The 14,168-nt window shown below is 34.8% G+C and overlaps 3 protein-coding genes across 3 annotated transcripts; 2 read left to right on the forward strand and 1 right to left on the reverse strand.

The window, feature by feature from the left end:
* The first annotated feature begins 243 nt into the window (after positions 1-243).
* On the forward strand, positions 244-1,255 carry LOC113353373 (germin-like protein subfamily T member 2). Its single transcript, XM_026596997.1, has one exon. It carries the CDS (start codon positions 364-366, stop codon positions 1,042-1,044), a length of 681 nt encoding a protein of 226 aa, XP_026452782.1. The 5' UTR covers positions 244-363; the 3' UTR covers positions 1,045-1,255.
* A 1,853-nt stretch (positions 1,256-3,108) lies between these two features.
* Positions 3,109-3,974, forward strand: LOC113353374 (germin-like protein subfamily T member 2). Its single transcript, XM_026596998.1, has one exon. It carries the CDS (start codon positions 3,158-3,160, stop codon positions 3,827-3,829), a length of 672 nt encoding a protein of 223 aa, XP_026452783.1. The 5' UTR covers positions 3,109-3,157; the 3' UTR covers positions 3,830-3,974.
* Positions 3,975-13,742: 9,768 nt separating this feature from the next.
* On the reverse strand, positions 13,743-14,168 carry LOC113351165. The gene has a single exon (XM_026595202.1). It carries the CDS (start codon positions 14,166-14,168, stop codon positions 13,743-13,745), a length of 426 nt encoding a protein of 141 aa, XP_026450987.1.

Raw genomic sequence — 14,168 nt, forward strand, 5'->3', positions numbered from 1 at the left:
TGGTTGTTATGACTTGCCGGAATTTCCTTGCGACTGAATCGGCAGTTTGTCACGACTCACGTCATCTCATTGAAAATACATTAAAAACTCAATCAAACGGAATATCTCCTCGGCTTTACTGTATATTATCCGATTAAAATTATGATAGTCTGGCAAAATATAGTCGGTTTGACAGAGTTTCAGTGTATTTTCCGTGTCATTGCATTTGGTAATCAATGGCATTTTCAAATACATCTTTTGCTTGTAAAGGGCTAACCTATACAGTATAAATAACGGGATAAGCAACATAATTTCCATAACAAACTCAAAACATTTCGATCTTGCAAACCTTGTGAAGACACCAAATCTCAAAGAAAGAAAGCCATGGCTGCCAAGTCTAGTATTAAAACAACATTATCATTCTTCCTAGTTCTGTGTTTAACCGTGATTCTATCTTTTACTTTGTCATGCTTTGCTGATCCCGACGAGCTACAAGACTTTTGTGTTGCTGACTTGAACGCCACCAAAATTACGATGAACGGGTTTCCTTGCAAGCCGCTGTCAGAAGTTACAAATGATGATTTCTTCTATAGTGGCTTGGTGAATGAAGCAAACACAGACAATCCCTTTGGGGTTGGGATAAGACCAGGTGATGTTACCAGTTTTCCTGCGTTAAACACCCTTGAACTCACGATAGACGTACTCGACCTTGCACCTGGTGCAAATGTTCCAGTTCACACACACCCTCGAGGAAGTGAAGCTAATTTAGTCATAAAAGGGAAAGTCCTTTTTGGGTTCATAACCACTAATAATGTTTTGTACTCAAAGGTTCTGAATGCTGGAGAGCTGTCTATTATTCCTAAAGGACTTGTGCACTTTGTAGAGAATGTTGGACCAGAAAAGGCTGTCGTGGTAGCTGTTTTTAATAGTCAATCGCCTGGAGCTTCAGTAATTCCTTTTAACCTCTTTGGTTCTAAGCCAGCAATTCCTAATGATCTTTTGGCTAAAAACTTCCTAGTTGATGAGAACGTCATCGCCAGCATTAAGTCTAAGTTCGGTAACTAAACAAAATAACTAATTGTGATTCTTGCTTGTGTAAACTGTATATTTATCCGATTGTTTGTAATACGGGACTCATCGTCCCCTTGCTTCATGCATTAAGCAAATTTCCTAAATATAATTGATAAAATGGTATGTCGTATGTAAGTCGTATATCCAACTCGTGAAACATATATAAAGTGAAAGTAATAAAAGTGGCATTCTCCTTGGCTTTGCATTTGCTAATGAGCCTCGTGGATTATTTTCTGCATGATGGTTTCGTAATTTAAATTTTACAAGGTATGTCGAAACACCAAATGCTGCCAATTTGATAGTCTTCAAGTTCTACATGGAACTTGGTTCCGGAATTAATCAATTCCAATGGTGGTTCTTTTAACTTGGGTTTCATTAAGGTTTTCCGTGATCTAGATGAACGTGACCCTAATAGTTCCCAACCTTCCGACGAACAATAGTCTGATAGTACTTACGAAAACTGTTTATGAACAATAGTCTGATAGTAGTAGTTTTTTGGGTTGTAGATAATTGAAAACAAAGCAACAACGAAGCAAGGAGCTACGGCAGTGAGTTGTATGATTGGAAATCATTACAACAGGTTATCAAGGTTTAAATTGGCTTCTAGACAAGTGGTGAATCGGCCGCAATAAATAAATATCGAAGACCGCCTAAGAGATCCACTAAGAAAATCTTTAAGTTAGCTTTTGCATGCATCCAAGAGCAAGAATAGATGGTATATGGTATGTGAAGATTGACTTGACTGCGAAGTCGAGTAATCCAGAGATTGATCTCGTGGAGGATCTTACCAAACAAGGCCTTACACCAAAGATCATCTTGAGTGCATGCTATAAACGGATAAAGGAGATACACCCATAAAAATGTATCTTCTTTGTTTGATTACAATTTATGGAGAGACAACGAAGATAAGAAGAAGGTTTCCCATGACAGGATGATACTTCAAGACTTTATGCGCTTAGGAAAAAAAACCAAAAGATAATTATAGGATTAGAAGAAGAAAAAAAAATGAAAAAAACAACGGAAAATGTCATTTTTCAAATATTTTTAAAACACGGTTATGATGGACGAGTAAAAATTAGTATGGGTGAAATGGACACAAGAAAAATGGTAAGGATGAAACTGAATTCATCCTTGCTTATACTTAGAAAATAGCGAGGATGAAACTGGATGCATCCAGTGTAAATTAAAAATAAGAAAAAGTATTTGAAAATGGGCAGGATGAAATTGTTTACATCCTGACTATTTTTATATTTTTGTCCATTTAAACAGTATCAAAATCTAAATGTCTTTTTCACCCAGAAATTGTTGATTTTGGTCTTTTTAATCAATTTTGTGAAAAAACAAGCATGTAATATTTTGTCCAAATTTCAGAATATATTTGTATCTGTCGTAAAGATAATTCTGTAATTTTTGGTTAAAAACATTCTTTTACTATTACTTAATCGATTATGATATGGTTAGTTTGATAAAATATGATCAGTTGACGAAGTTTGGCACTTACAAGTTACAACCTTATTATTGGTTGTTAGAATTTGAATTTAATTAAATTTGAACATTTGCCTTAATGATATGGTAGGGGAAGTTTGAAGTTGAACTGTATAAACAATGGCATAACCTTTGACTGAAAAATGTTTGATCGGTATAAATAATGGCATAACCTTCTACTAATTTAATCAAAGTTTGAACTTATAAACCATATAAATAATTCCTTACAGGGATTTTCCTCCCGACCGAATCGTCATTTCGTCACAACTTGCGTCTTCTCATGGAAAATCACTAAAAACTAAATCAAATCAAAGATCTCCTCGGTTTTACTGTGATATTTCCGATTAAAATTACGGTGGTCTGCCAAAATATAGTCAGTTTGACAGAGTTTTCGGTGTATCTTCCGTGTCATTGCATTTGGTAATCAATTGCATTTTCGCAAGCAACATTTTTAATTAGAAGAGAGAAATTAAATAAGTTGGCAAGCAACATCGATCTTTTGCTTAGTAAAGGGTTAACCAAAACACTATAAATAATGGCATAAGCCACATAGTATTCATACCAAACTCCAAACATTTCGATCTAGTTAATTAATACCCCAAATCTTAAAGAAAAAAATACCATGGCTACCAAGTTCAGTATTAAAACTACATCATCATTCTTCATAGTTCTGTGTTTAACCGTGTTTACATTGTCATGCTTTGCTGATCCCGACGAGCTACAAGACTTTTGTGTTGCTGACTTGAACTCCAGCACCATTGTTATGAATGGATTCTCGTGCAAACCGATGTCTCAAGTTACAACAGAGGATTTCTTCTATAGCGGCTTGGTGAATGAAGCGAGCACAGCGAATCCCTTCGGGCTTGGAGTGAGGCCGGGTGATGTTACCAGCTTTCCTGGGTTAAACACCCTTGGTCTTTCGATAAACATACTCGACCTGGCACCTGGAGGAATTGTTCCACTTCACACACACCCTCGAGCAACTGAAGCTAATTTAGTCATAAAAGGGAAAGTCTTTTTTGGGTTTTTAACGACTAATAACATTTTGCACTCAAAGGTTATAACAGCCGGAGAGGTGTCTATTATTCCTAAAGGACTTGTGCATTTTGTACAGAATGTTGGAAAGAGTAAGGCTGTTGTGGTAGTTATGTTCAATAGTCAATCGCCTGGAGCTGCAGGACTTCCTTTTAACCTCTTTGGCTCAACACCAGCAATCCATAATGATCTTTTGGCTAAGAACTTCCTTGTTGATGAGAAACTCATCGCCAACATAAAGTCTAAGTTTGGTAATTAAACAAAATAGATTAATGTGGTTGTGCATTATGTACACACTATTTGTATCCGATTGTTATTAGGGAATAGGGACTCATCGTTGCCCTTTATTTTATGCACTTACTAAATTTCCTAATAATAATAAATAAAATGTTGTTTAATTCTTATACCAACTCTTAAAACATACTCTCTTTGTATTAGGAAAAGAGATATCTTTTTGTTGTAAGAAAAGGGGTACTTTCCTCTTTTATATGATATACTTCCAAAACGATTTCATGTAATGTTGTATTGTGAAATTTGATTTTATCGAAAATGGATCATTTGTCCAAATTTTTAAAACGTGGTTCAAATGGACGAGTAAAAATTAATATAGGTGAAATGGAAAAAAAAAGTTAGCAAGGATGAAACTGGATTCATCTTGGCTTAAACTTAAAAAATAGTGAAGATGAAACTGGATGCATCCTGTGTAAATTAAAAAATAAGAAAAAGTATTTGAAAATTGGCAGGATGAAACTGTTTACATCCTGGCTATTTTTACATTTTTGTCCATTTATGCAGTATCAAATCTAAGTGTCATTTTCACCCAGGAATTATTGGTTTTGGTCTTTTTAACCAATTTTGTGTTGATTTTAACTATTAATTTTGTATAATTTGGTAGTTATGTTTATAATTGTTGTGTAGATTTTTTAAAAAGTACTCTATCAATATATGATTTGTTCTTTTTTTATTTAAGTGTAAATAGTAAACTAGCTCAATTTAATTACAAACACTTTGTGGTACTTAATATATCACAGAATTGGTTAAAAAGATCAAAATCAATAATTTCTGGGCGAAACAGACTTGTACATTTTGATACTGTTTATATGGACATGGATCAAAAAAATACTGTTCAATTATCCATTTTGGTTAATCTGCCCAGAAAAAATAAAAAATAAAAAAATCTTTTAACTAAAATACCCGTAGCATCTTTTTAGCTAATTATGCCGGGATCATTGTGAACATATAAACCGGTAGACGGAAAACTATATAACGTAATCCAAAAATCTGATGTTAATTACTCGCTGTCAAATCGATTCGATTGAACTCCATATCGGAATGGGTCGATTCTTCTAACTCCAGTAGGAAAAGGAAGATTCTCAAGTTCTTTCTCAGTGGGCATGGACGGTACAGAGTATGCACGAGGACCAAACCCCATACCATTACCAAATGGATCTTAACCGAGCAAAAAAAAAATCTGGAGAGATCTTAATCTCTTCTAATAGTTTTCTTTTGTGATTAATAAAGAAGAGAAAACAACACAGGTCTCGCTATGGAGTGTCAGAGATTATGTAGTAGGAAAGTAGATAAAAACAAATAAGTTGCTGCTTGCCTGCTTCTGCTGGTACTGCACATAGATTTCTTAATGCTGCTGCATTTCTTTTCTTTAATGAGGGCAAGGACTGAAGTCCACTCCTACACTACAACTATAAAGGCTCCACCATTTACTGAATCTGGGATTCTGATATATGAATATTCCTACTCATGTTCAGATCAACTTGTTTTATGTGTGTGGAAGTGGGAAAGTGGGAACATGAAGATAGTATTTTGGACCGTGTATACTATTGGAGATACACGGAGCTATATGCTTGGCAAAAACCAATGATGACACAGCCATAATGCATTTTTTCTTTAAATCCTACTTAAACCAATGATGGCATAAATCAGTTGATAATGTAACTTTTGTCATTTACTTAAAGCGTATAATTAGAGTGCTAATGATGCATCAAGTTTTTCAAGTTTTTAGGAAGGAGTAAGTACCAGTGGGATGGCGTATGCACCAATTTCCCCTTTGAATGTGGCTCGTGTACACTTATATTTTTTTTTTGATCGAAAGAGAAGATATATTAAGATAAAAGAATGTACAAGGGGTTCTACCAGAGGTAGATTGAAGAAAGTAAAAGAACAATAATCAAATTACAAGAAGATAGAATCCCAGGTACGCAAAATTTGAAATTGAGAAGATTCTAGGTGACCTGCTGCTGCTGCCCAAGCTAGAACTAAGGATTTTACAGACAAAATTAAATCATCATCCGTTTTGTAGAGATATTGTTCCTCAAATCGTCTACAGTTTCTTTCATTCCAAATGGTATGGACAATCGCAGCTGGTATCAAACCCCATATATAATTCTTTGACTGAGAAAAGTAGCCATAGTGCCAAGTATTCTTGCCAAGTATTCTTTTTGCATTTTGACTATGTAAGATAATTAGCCATATATTATTTTATTTATAGATTTAAACCTAGATAAATTCAGTTTCATCTTCGTTTAAATCCATATGAAATTGGTTTCTTTCTGCATAATCTGACAAACTAGATGAAACTGGTTTCATCCTGCACACTTTTGAGAAAAATTCAGGTACATCACAGTCTAAAATTGAATGAAACTAGTTTCATTCTACATATTCTACAAAAAAAAGTATATTTCGGCAGGAGGTATCTGGTCTCATCCAGCATATTCTAACGATTATATGAAACCATCAACAAATTACAACATATGCTAGTCTAAGTTAATTCCTTCATATTAATTGAACTGCAATTAAGGTATTTACATTCATAAATGAATATCCAAATTCATAAACATTCAACATCTTTCTCGTTCAACTTTCAATAATTGCTCTCATCACTAAGTATTTCATATGCGATGCATCTTCCTTCTTGGATTTTTTAAGTCTTCAAAGGCGTAACCATTGATCATCACTGATTACATGAAGTAGTGAAAAAACATTCCATAGTCAGGATTACAAAATCAAGTATTGATTTAGGTTTGTATTTTATAAATGAAAGAAAGAACAATAACAAATGCCAACACATGATGAAACATGGATGAAACCAGGTTCATCCAGTGAAAACACATGATGAAACCAGTTTCATCCAGTAATAACTCAAGATGCAATGTTTCATTTAGTGGCTACACAAGATGAAACAAGTTTGATCCTGTATCAACAAATGATGAAACCATTTTCATCCCGTAATAACACAAGATGTACAAAAATTTCTTCCAACGACATTTAAGATAATTAAAACTAGTTTCATCCAGTGGTAACAGATGATGTTACCAAGAAAATACATCAACGCATACATTAAGGTGAAAATTTCAGAACTACATTGGTTTTCAAGGCGAGTTTTAGCAAAAATTTAGAACTAAACATATACCTAGAATTTAGTTAATTACATTAAACAAAATCTTCTGTGACAACATGTCAATAGTCGAGTTTAACAAATCACGTACCAACATCTAGTTGGCAACACAAGATGAAACCATGTTTCATCCAAAGGAAACACATGATGAAACCAGTATCATCCAGTGGAAACACATGCTGAAACTGGAAAATTCATCGGAGCGTATACTAAGCTGAGGAATATTCAACATAAACTCAATTGCATCATATTTTATACTACGATGTAAACAAATTCACAAAATGAAAACTAGTATATATAAAAATTAATACATTAACAAGAAAATTGACACACATATTTCACATTTATAAACAAATTTTAAAAAAATATGTATACAAGTGGATCAAATTTTTAACTAAGATGAAACCAATTTGAAATCAAATATGACCAAAAAGAAAATAAGGGTTTGGAAACTTACCAATTTCAGTATGTTTCTTCATTTCTCATCTCGTAAAATTGATTTACACAAAATCCGATACTCTTGGTTTATGAATTTGAGAAATTGCAATTAAATTAGGCATTCATAAAATCCACTGTGATGGCAGTGATGTTTAGCTTTGGTGTCAATGATACTATTAGAGAAACATGATGCTATGGATGATTGTGGTGGTGGTGCATCTTTGTGGTGGTAGAGATGGGGTGGTTCCGTCGATGGTGGTGGTTGGGAATTAAAGATGGTGGTGGAGGAAGATGGTATTTCTGATGGTTGGGGAAGATATGTCAACAATGGGGAAGAAGTTCAATGTTTCTGAAAAGAGAAGTCTGAACAGTGAAGCTTTTTTCTTTTCGTTTTGGAAGAAGATGAAACTTTGGTGGGGTATAATTGTCAGTTTACAGGTTTATTAATTGTCGTCCATATCACCCAGACAAAAACTTACATGTCCATTTGAACCCGAAAGTACACTATTTTGATCAAATGACCCATTTTATAATAATATATTTAAAACTAATGAGCAATTTTTTTTTAGTGAACCGTGATTTTAGACTACTTTAATATAACCTTGTTTCCACTCTATAATTACCCCTTACTGGCTTTTGAAGTGGTCTTAAACCATGGTTCACCAAAAATCACTCTATAATGAGATGGTTCGAGGAGTAACGATTGAAATTGATGTTTTTTATTAAAATCTATAGACATTTTACTTTTTAAGCATTTCAATAAATTATATGGACGAACTATACGGTAAGATAAATATTGGCTTGTAATGTAGTTTCAGGAAATCCTACAACCACACAAATATGAAGATCTTTTGGTAATCAATCGATCTCAAAGTAAATCATTTCTTTATTTATCAAAATCATAAGAATGAATTACAAGATAATAGAGATTCTAAGTTTTCTCTCCCTCTCTACAATCTTTCTCTCTCTTAATTTCTTGACCAAGGATCCTAAAAAGAACTCCCCCTCTCACAAGGCCAATCTACCCATTATTATAGGGTATTACATAGTGTATGACAGCTAAGATATCCCCTTATTTCGGAATAACCGTGCGCTATTATCGCATACTTATACGTGCCTACATCGCAGATATTCCATTCTTCGCACAGATCCTCACATTTTACTCGTGATTATGTTGACTACATCTGATACGTCATCTTGACTTAACTGTGCGCGATCATATTCGCTCTCGTTATATCTTCTTTTCTTCGCATAACTTGTATGTGCTATACTTTATTCCTACATTTTTCCTATTCTCATATCGTTCTTTTCGTGGAATGAGCGAGATGAGAAACATTCATCCTTTAATATCGCACATGCTTGATTTTTCGAATTTTAGTTTTTCCGACATTTTTCCACAATTTCAGCTTATTTTTCTGCATGTGTTGACTTCCTCTTTTACTGGTATGTCCTGTTTCTAATTAACCGGTCATCTTCTTCTTCTGAGAAAGATAATTTATTTTCTTTTGTTCTTTACTCTCTCTCTTTTCCTGAAATTATCTTCTCTCTTTTTTACTTATTTACCTGCTGCTGCTTGTTTGTTTGATCACCATCATCATCTGCTGCTGCTGCTGTTATTATCATTTTCTATCTCCATGAATACCAACTCACAATATGTTTATTTTCCCTAAATCATCCTTTTTTGTTCAGATTTTATCCTTTGATTTGTTATTAACCTAATTCCCATATTGTTTGTAGATCAATGTCTTCTTCTAGCGGTATGAAGATAACCATTAGTAACCATAGATCTTCTTCTGACAAAGATAAGGAAACTCAGAAGAGGAAACCGTCGCATAACAAAGAAGTAAGAAATATCTCATTTTTATTTTAACAATATTGTTGCCCTTATTTCTTATCTTAATTTTTATTCGCAAGGTTTCAATCAAGTGAAGAAATCTCGCAAGCTTGTAGAGCTTACTTCTAATATCTCCATGCCCCAGTTTGAGTTAGTGAAAACTACTTCCCCATCACCTTCTGCAGTACCAACTCAAGTTAATACCAATCCTCCTATCCAACCCTCAATAGCCGCAACCCCTTTAAAAATTCGAACTCCTTTTAAAGAAATTTATCCTCCTAAGGATAAAGTTGTGGTTAATCTTGAAGTAAGTGATTTTCCTCCTCCTGCCTCTACGATCTTATCAAATGTAGATGTGGTTTTGTCATGCTTCGCACATACTTCCTCATGACATTTACGTCTGTGACACAATTCATCTCCATAATGGAGGGTTCCGTCCTTATCTTCCCCCTGGTTGCCCCTTCAAGGAGGCTTACCTCTACCGGGTTAAGGTTGGATCCTCCCATCCGATAATACAACAACCAGTTGATTTCTCAATCTCTTTTCCCTCCACCGATGACGTTTACGGTTACGAGATTACACCCTAAGTGGGGTATCTTCGGACCGAGTGCATCATAGTCAGGACTTGTCAAGAGTGGTAAAGTAGGATCCAACACCCCTCGCACTCTTGACTCAACCGTGTACCTCGGCGCCCTGATTGAGTTTCTATACTCTTTGGGAGTTATCCTCAATCTTTCGATTTAGGTGTCCCTCCCGGATGGGATTTCTCGTTTTTCTCACCCTAAAATCTCCATGACTCAAGTTCCAGGGTTGGTATAGCTTTCCCTTGAGTCATGCTTAACTAGCTTGCGAATTATGACGTGCTTTAGGTCTTACTTTTTTCCTCTTGCATATATGCGAACTAGGGTGAACGCCACAATCGCATAGCTAGGCTCCCCAATTGGAGTCTTTATCTCTGATGCCTTTTATTAAGGTCTTATTTATGTCTCTTAGTTATAAGAGAATCTCTTAAGAAGAAAGTAAATATTCAATTTTATTCATTCAGATTCGAGCGAATAATATTTCATGCTTACATATTTCATATATCAATCTTTCTGCGGATAAAATCGCAAACATTTATGGGTAATACTTTTTTAAGTACAACATATTTCATGGACGATCTAGCTTGTGACCTTTATCTTTCACTTCTAGATCGTCCAATTTATAAGCTCCCTTTCCAACTATCTTTTTAATTATATATGGGCCATCCCATTTCTTTTCTAACTTCCCATCTGGTCCTTTTTGATAAGTTGGTATTTCTCGCAGTACTAATTCTCCTGGTTGAAATTCCCTAACTTTAACACGCTTTTTGTATTCCCTGGATAATCTTTTTTGGTAATTTTCGGTATGTTGTAGAGCAAGGTTTCTCGTTTCCTCTAGATCATCAAGTTTTGTGAGAATTAAATCTACACTTAAATTCTTCTCTCATGCTTCTTTTTTTGTTGTAGGGATAATTATCTTTGTCGGTAACACTGCTTCTACCCCATATGTTAAACAGAAAGGTGATACTCCCATGGATTCTCTCCTTGTTGTTCTGTATGCCCATACTACATTATGTACTTCTTCGCACCATCCTTTATTATGCCCTTTTAACTTCTTTTTCAAATTTTCTGCGATCGTCTTGTTTGTCGCCTTTACTTTCCCATTACTCTGCGGGTATAAAGGTGTAGATTTTCCACATTAGATTTTAAATGCATTAAGTAACATTTCTATGTTTTCTCCTTCAAATTGTTTTCCGTTATCAGACACTAACTGAGCTGGGATGCCAAATCTGCAGATTATGTTCTCAAATATGAATGTAAATATATCATTATCACGAATATGTTGTACTGCTTTTACTTCTTCCCATTTTGTGAAATAATCCGTTACGACGATAAGGTACCTTCGTTGTCCGGTTCCTGGTATAAATGGACAAACTATATCAATTCACCATCTTCCGAATGGCCATGCATTTATCGAATTATTTAGCATTGCCCCTGGTGCGTGTATTCTTTTCCCATGACATTGGCATTCTTCATATCGCCTTGACACTTGTTTTGCATCTTCATGCATATATGACCAATAATACCCTTGTATTCTTGCTTTGTCTGTTAATGATCTTCCTCCACTATGATTGCCAGCATCTCCATAGTGTAGCGCCATTAAGATTTCTATACCTTTTTTTCGCGTTAATCATCTAAGGGAAGGTCCAAGGAATGATATTATATATAGGATACCATCTCTTAACTCATAATTTGTCGCACGACTTTTTAATTTGTGAGCATCTAATCTGTTTCTCGGTAATTCTCCCTTTTCTAAGTATAAATGAAGCTCAATTATCCAATCTTCTTCTTCAGTTTGTTGTTCATATGGAATATTTTCTATGATCATCGCATCCACAACTTCTTCTTCTTCTTTCTTTACGGAAGGCCAGTAGAGTGTTTGGATTTTCAAATCTCGTGCAACTGGATCTACTAACATGGAAGGAATAAAGGCTAACACGTCTGCGAACCTGTTATCTTTTCTACTGATGTGTCTCCAGCTTACTTTTTGGATTTTTGCTGTTAATTCTGACACTAATTTCTTATATTTTTGTAGAGATGGCTCATTGGTACTATACGAACCTTCAATTTGTCGAATCACCAATTATGAATCACTAGTTATTCTAGCTTCTTTTATATGCATTTCAATTGCTAATTTTAACGCATGGACTACTTCATCATATTCAGTTTCATTATTTGTGGATGCGAACTCCAACCTGAAAGAGTAAGCTATTCGCACCCCTTTTGGTGAAATGAACACGATTCCAATTCCATTTCCTTCCCCATTAGACGATCCGTCGACTAATATTTCCCATCTATTTGGATTATGATCTGTCAGTAGATCTTTTGGATTTCCATATATTTCATCAACATCCATCATGTCTTCAACATATTCGTCTTCTTCTAAGGGAAACTATGCAAGGAACTATGCGATAACTTGTGATTTAGGTGATGATAATACTTCATAACTAATATTGTGGTTCCCCAACTGTGCATTCCACCTTTCAATCCTTCCTGATTTTTTCGAATTCTTCATTGTAGGTTCTATTGGTACTTTTGTTAGTACTTTAATTTTGTGAACCTGGAAATAAATGTGAAGTTTGAATGATGCATAAACTAGTGCGAGAATTAGTTTTTCTATTTTTGAGTAATTTCTCTCTGCTGAGTTGTACGTCTTGCTTATGTAATATATTGGTTTCTCAACTCCTTGATCCATGCGTATCAAAACAGCACTTAAAGCATATGGTGTTGATGCCAAATACAAGAGCAATTCTTCTCCTGGTATTGCCTTCTGCATGATTGATAGATTCATTAAGTAATTTTTTATGCTCTGCAACGATTTATCGCACTCTTCTGTCCACTCAAATTTTGTTCCCTTCTTTAGTATATTAAAAAAGTGTTTGCACTTATCTGAAGAGCGCGAAAAAAATCTGAAGAGCCATGCTATCAAACTATTTAATTTATGAACATCTTTTATAGTGGTAGGTGGTGGCATGTCTCGTACGGCTTGTACTTTTTCTGATATTATGTAACCCAAAAATTTTCCCGAAGATACTCCAAGGACGCACTTTTCTGGGTTTACCTTAATATTAAACTTTCGCATTTGTTCAAATATTTCTCCCAAATTATCCACATGATCTTCTGTTTTTTTACTTTTTACCAGCATGTCGTCAACGTAGACTTACAACATTTTATGTATCCACTCCACAAACACCTTTTCAACCATTCTCTGATATGTCGCACCGGCATTTTTTAACCCAAACGACATTTTCGTGTAACAATATAATCCTATGGGTATGAAGAAAGCTGTATGTTCTTGATCTTCTTCAGATAAAGGAATCTGATTGTAACCTTTATATCCATCCAATAATGAAACCCTATCATTTCCTGATGTTGATTCTACCATTTATGGGATATCCGGTGATGAGAAGCTGTCTTTCGGGCATGCTTTATTTAGATCAGTGAAATCTATACAGATTCGTATTTCTTTGTTCTTTTTTGGCACGACCACCATATTTGCTATCCACTCCGGGTATTTTGCTGGCTTTATAATCCCTGCTTGTAAAAATTTTTGCAATTCTTTTCTATTTGTTGATGTTATGTTGTTTCTATCTTTCTTATTCTTTGTTTGAACGGTTTTGTGTTCTTCTTAATATCCAATCTATGACATGCGACAGACGGATTTATTCCTGACATTTCTTCCATTTTCCACGCGAAGACATCATTATATTCACGTAAAATGTTTATTGTTCTTTCTTCTTCTTCTTTTCCCATCTTAGTTCCAATTTTTAATACTTTAATTCTTCTTTTGTACCAACATTTATTTCTTTTGTTGGTTCTGCCGTGGTGAAATTTGGCTCTGGATCTCCCATTGGTGTTGGCTCTTTTATCTCTCGAATTAGTTCACCTTCCTCATCTGGTATTTCGCTTAGAATTCCTTTTCCCTCTTCGCTCTGATCATGTATATGCCAAATTCTTCTTCTTTCTTTAATTCTTTTGCCCCTTTCCAATGATATTTTCGTTCCTTCGCACGACCTTCATAACTCTTTACATCCATTTCATTACAATGCTTCGCATCTGCAACATCTCCTTTAATCTCACCTATTCCACTTGGAATTGGAAACCTTATGCATTGATTTAGTGTTGACGCTACAACTTTTATCGCGTGCACCCACGGTCTTCCTAGAAACATATTATATGGTGAATCTATATCAACCACACATAATGTCACCTCTGTGTCTATTTCTCCTAGTAATGTTATCTGTATAATCTCTCCCTTTGGTTTTGTAACTGCTTTATCGAATCCGTGTATATTGTAAGTTGGATGCGTCATTTCTTCATCTTTATATCCCAT

Source organism: Papaver somniferum, chromosome 2 (genome assembly GCF_003573695.1).
Source record: "Papaver somniferum cultivar HN1 chromosome 2, ASM357369v1, whole genome shotgun sequence".
Lineage (NCBI taxonomy): Eukaryota > Viridiplantae > Streptophyta > Magnoliopsida > Ranunculales > Papaveraceae > Papaver > Papaver somniferum.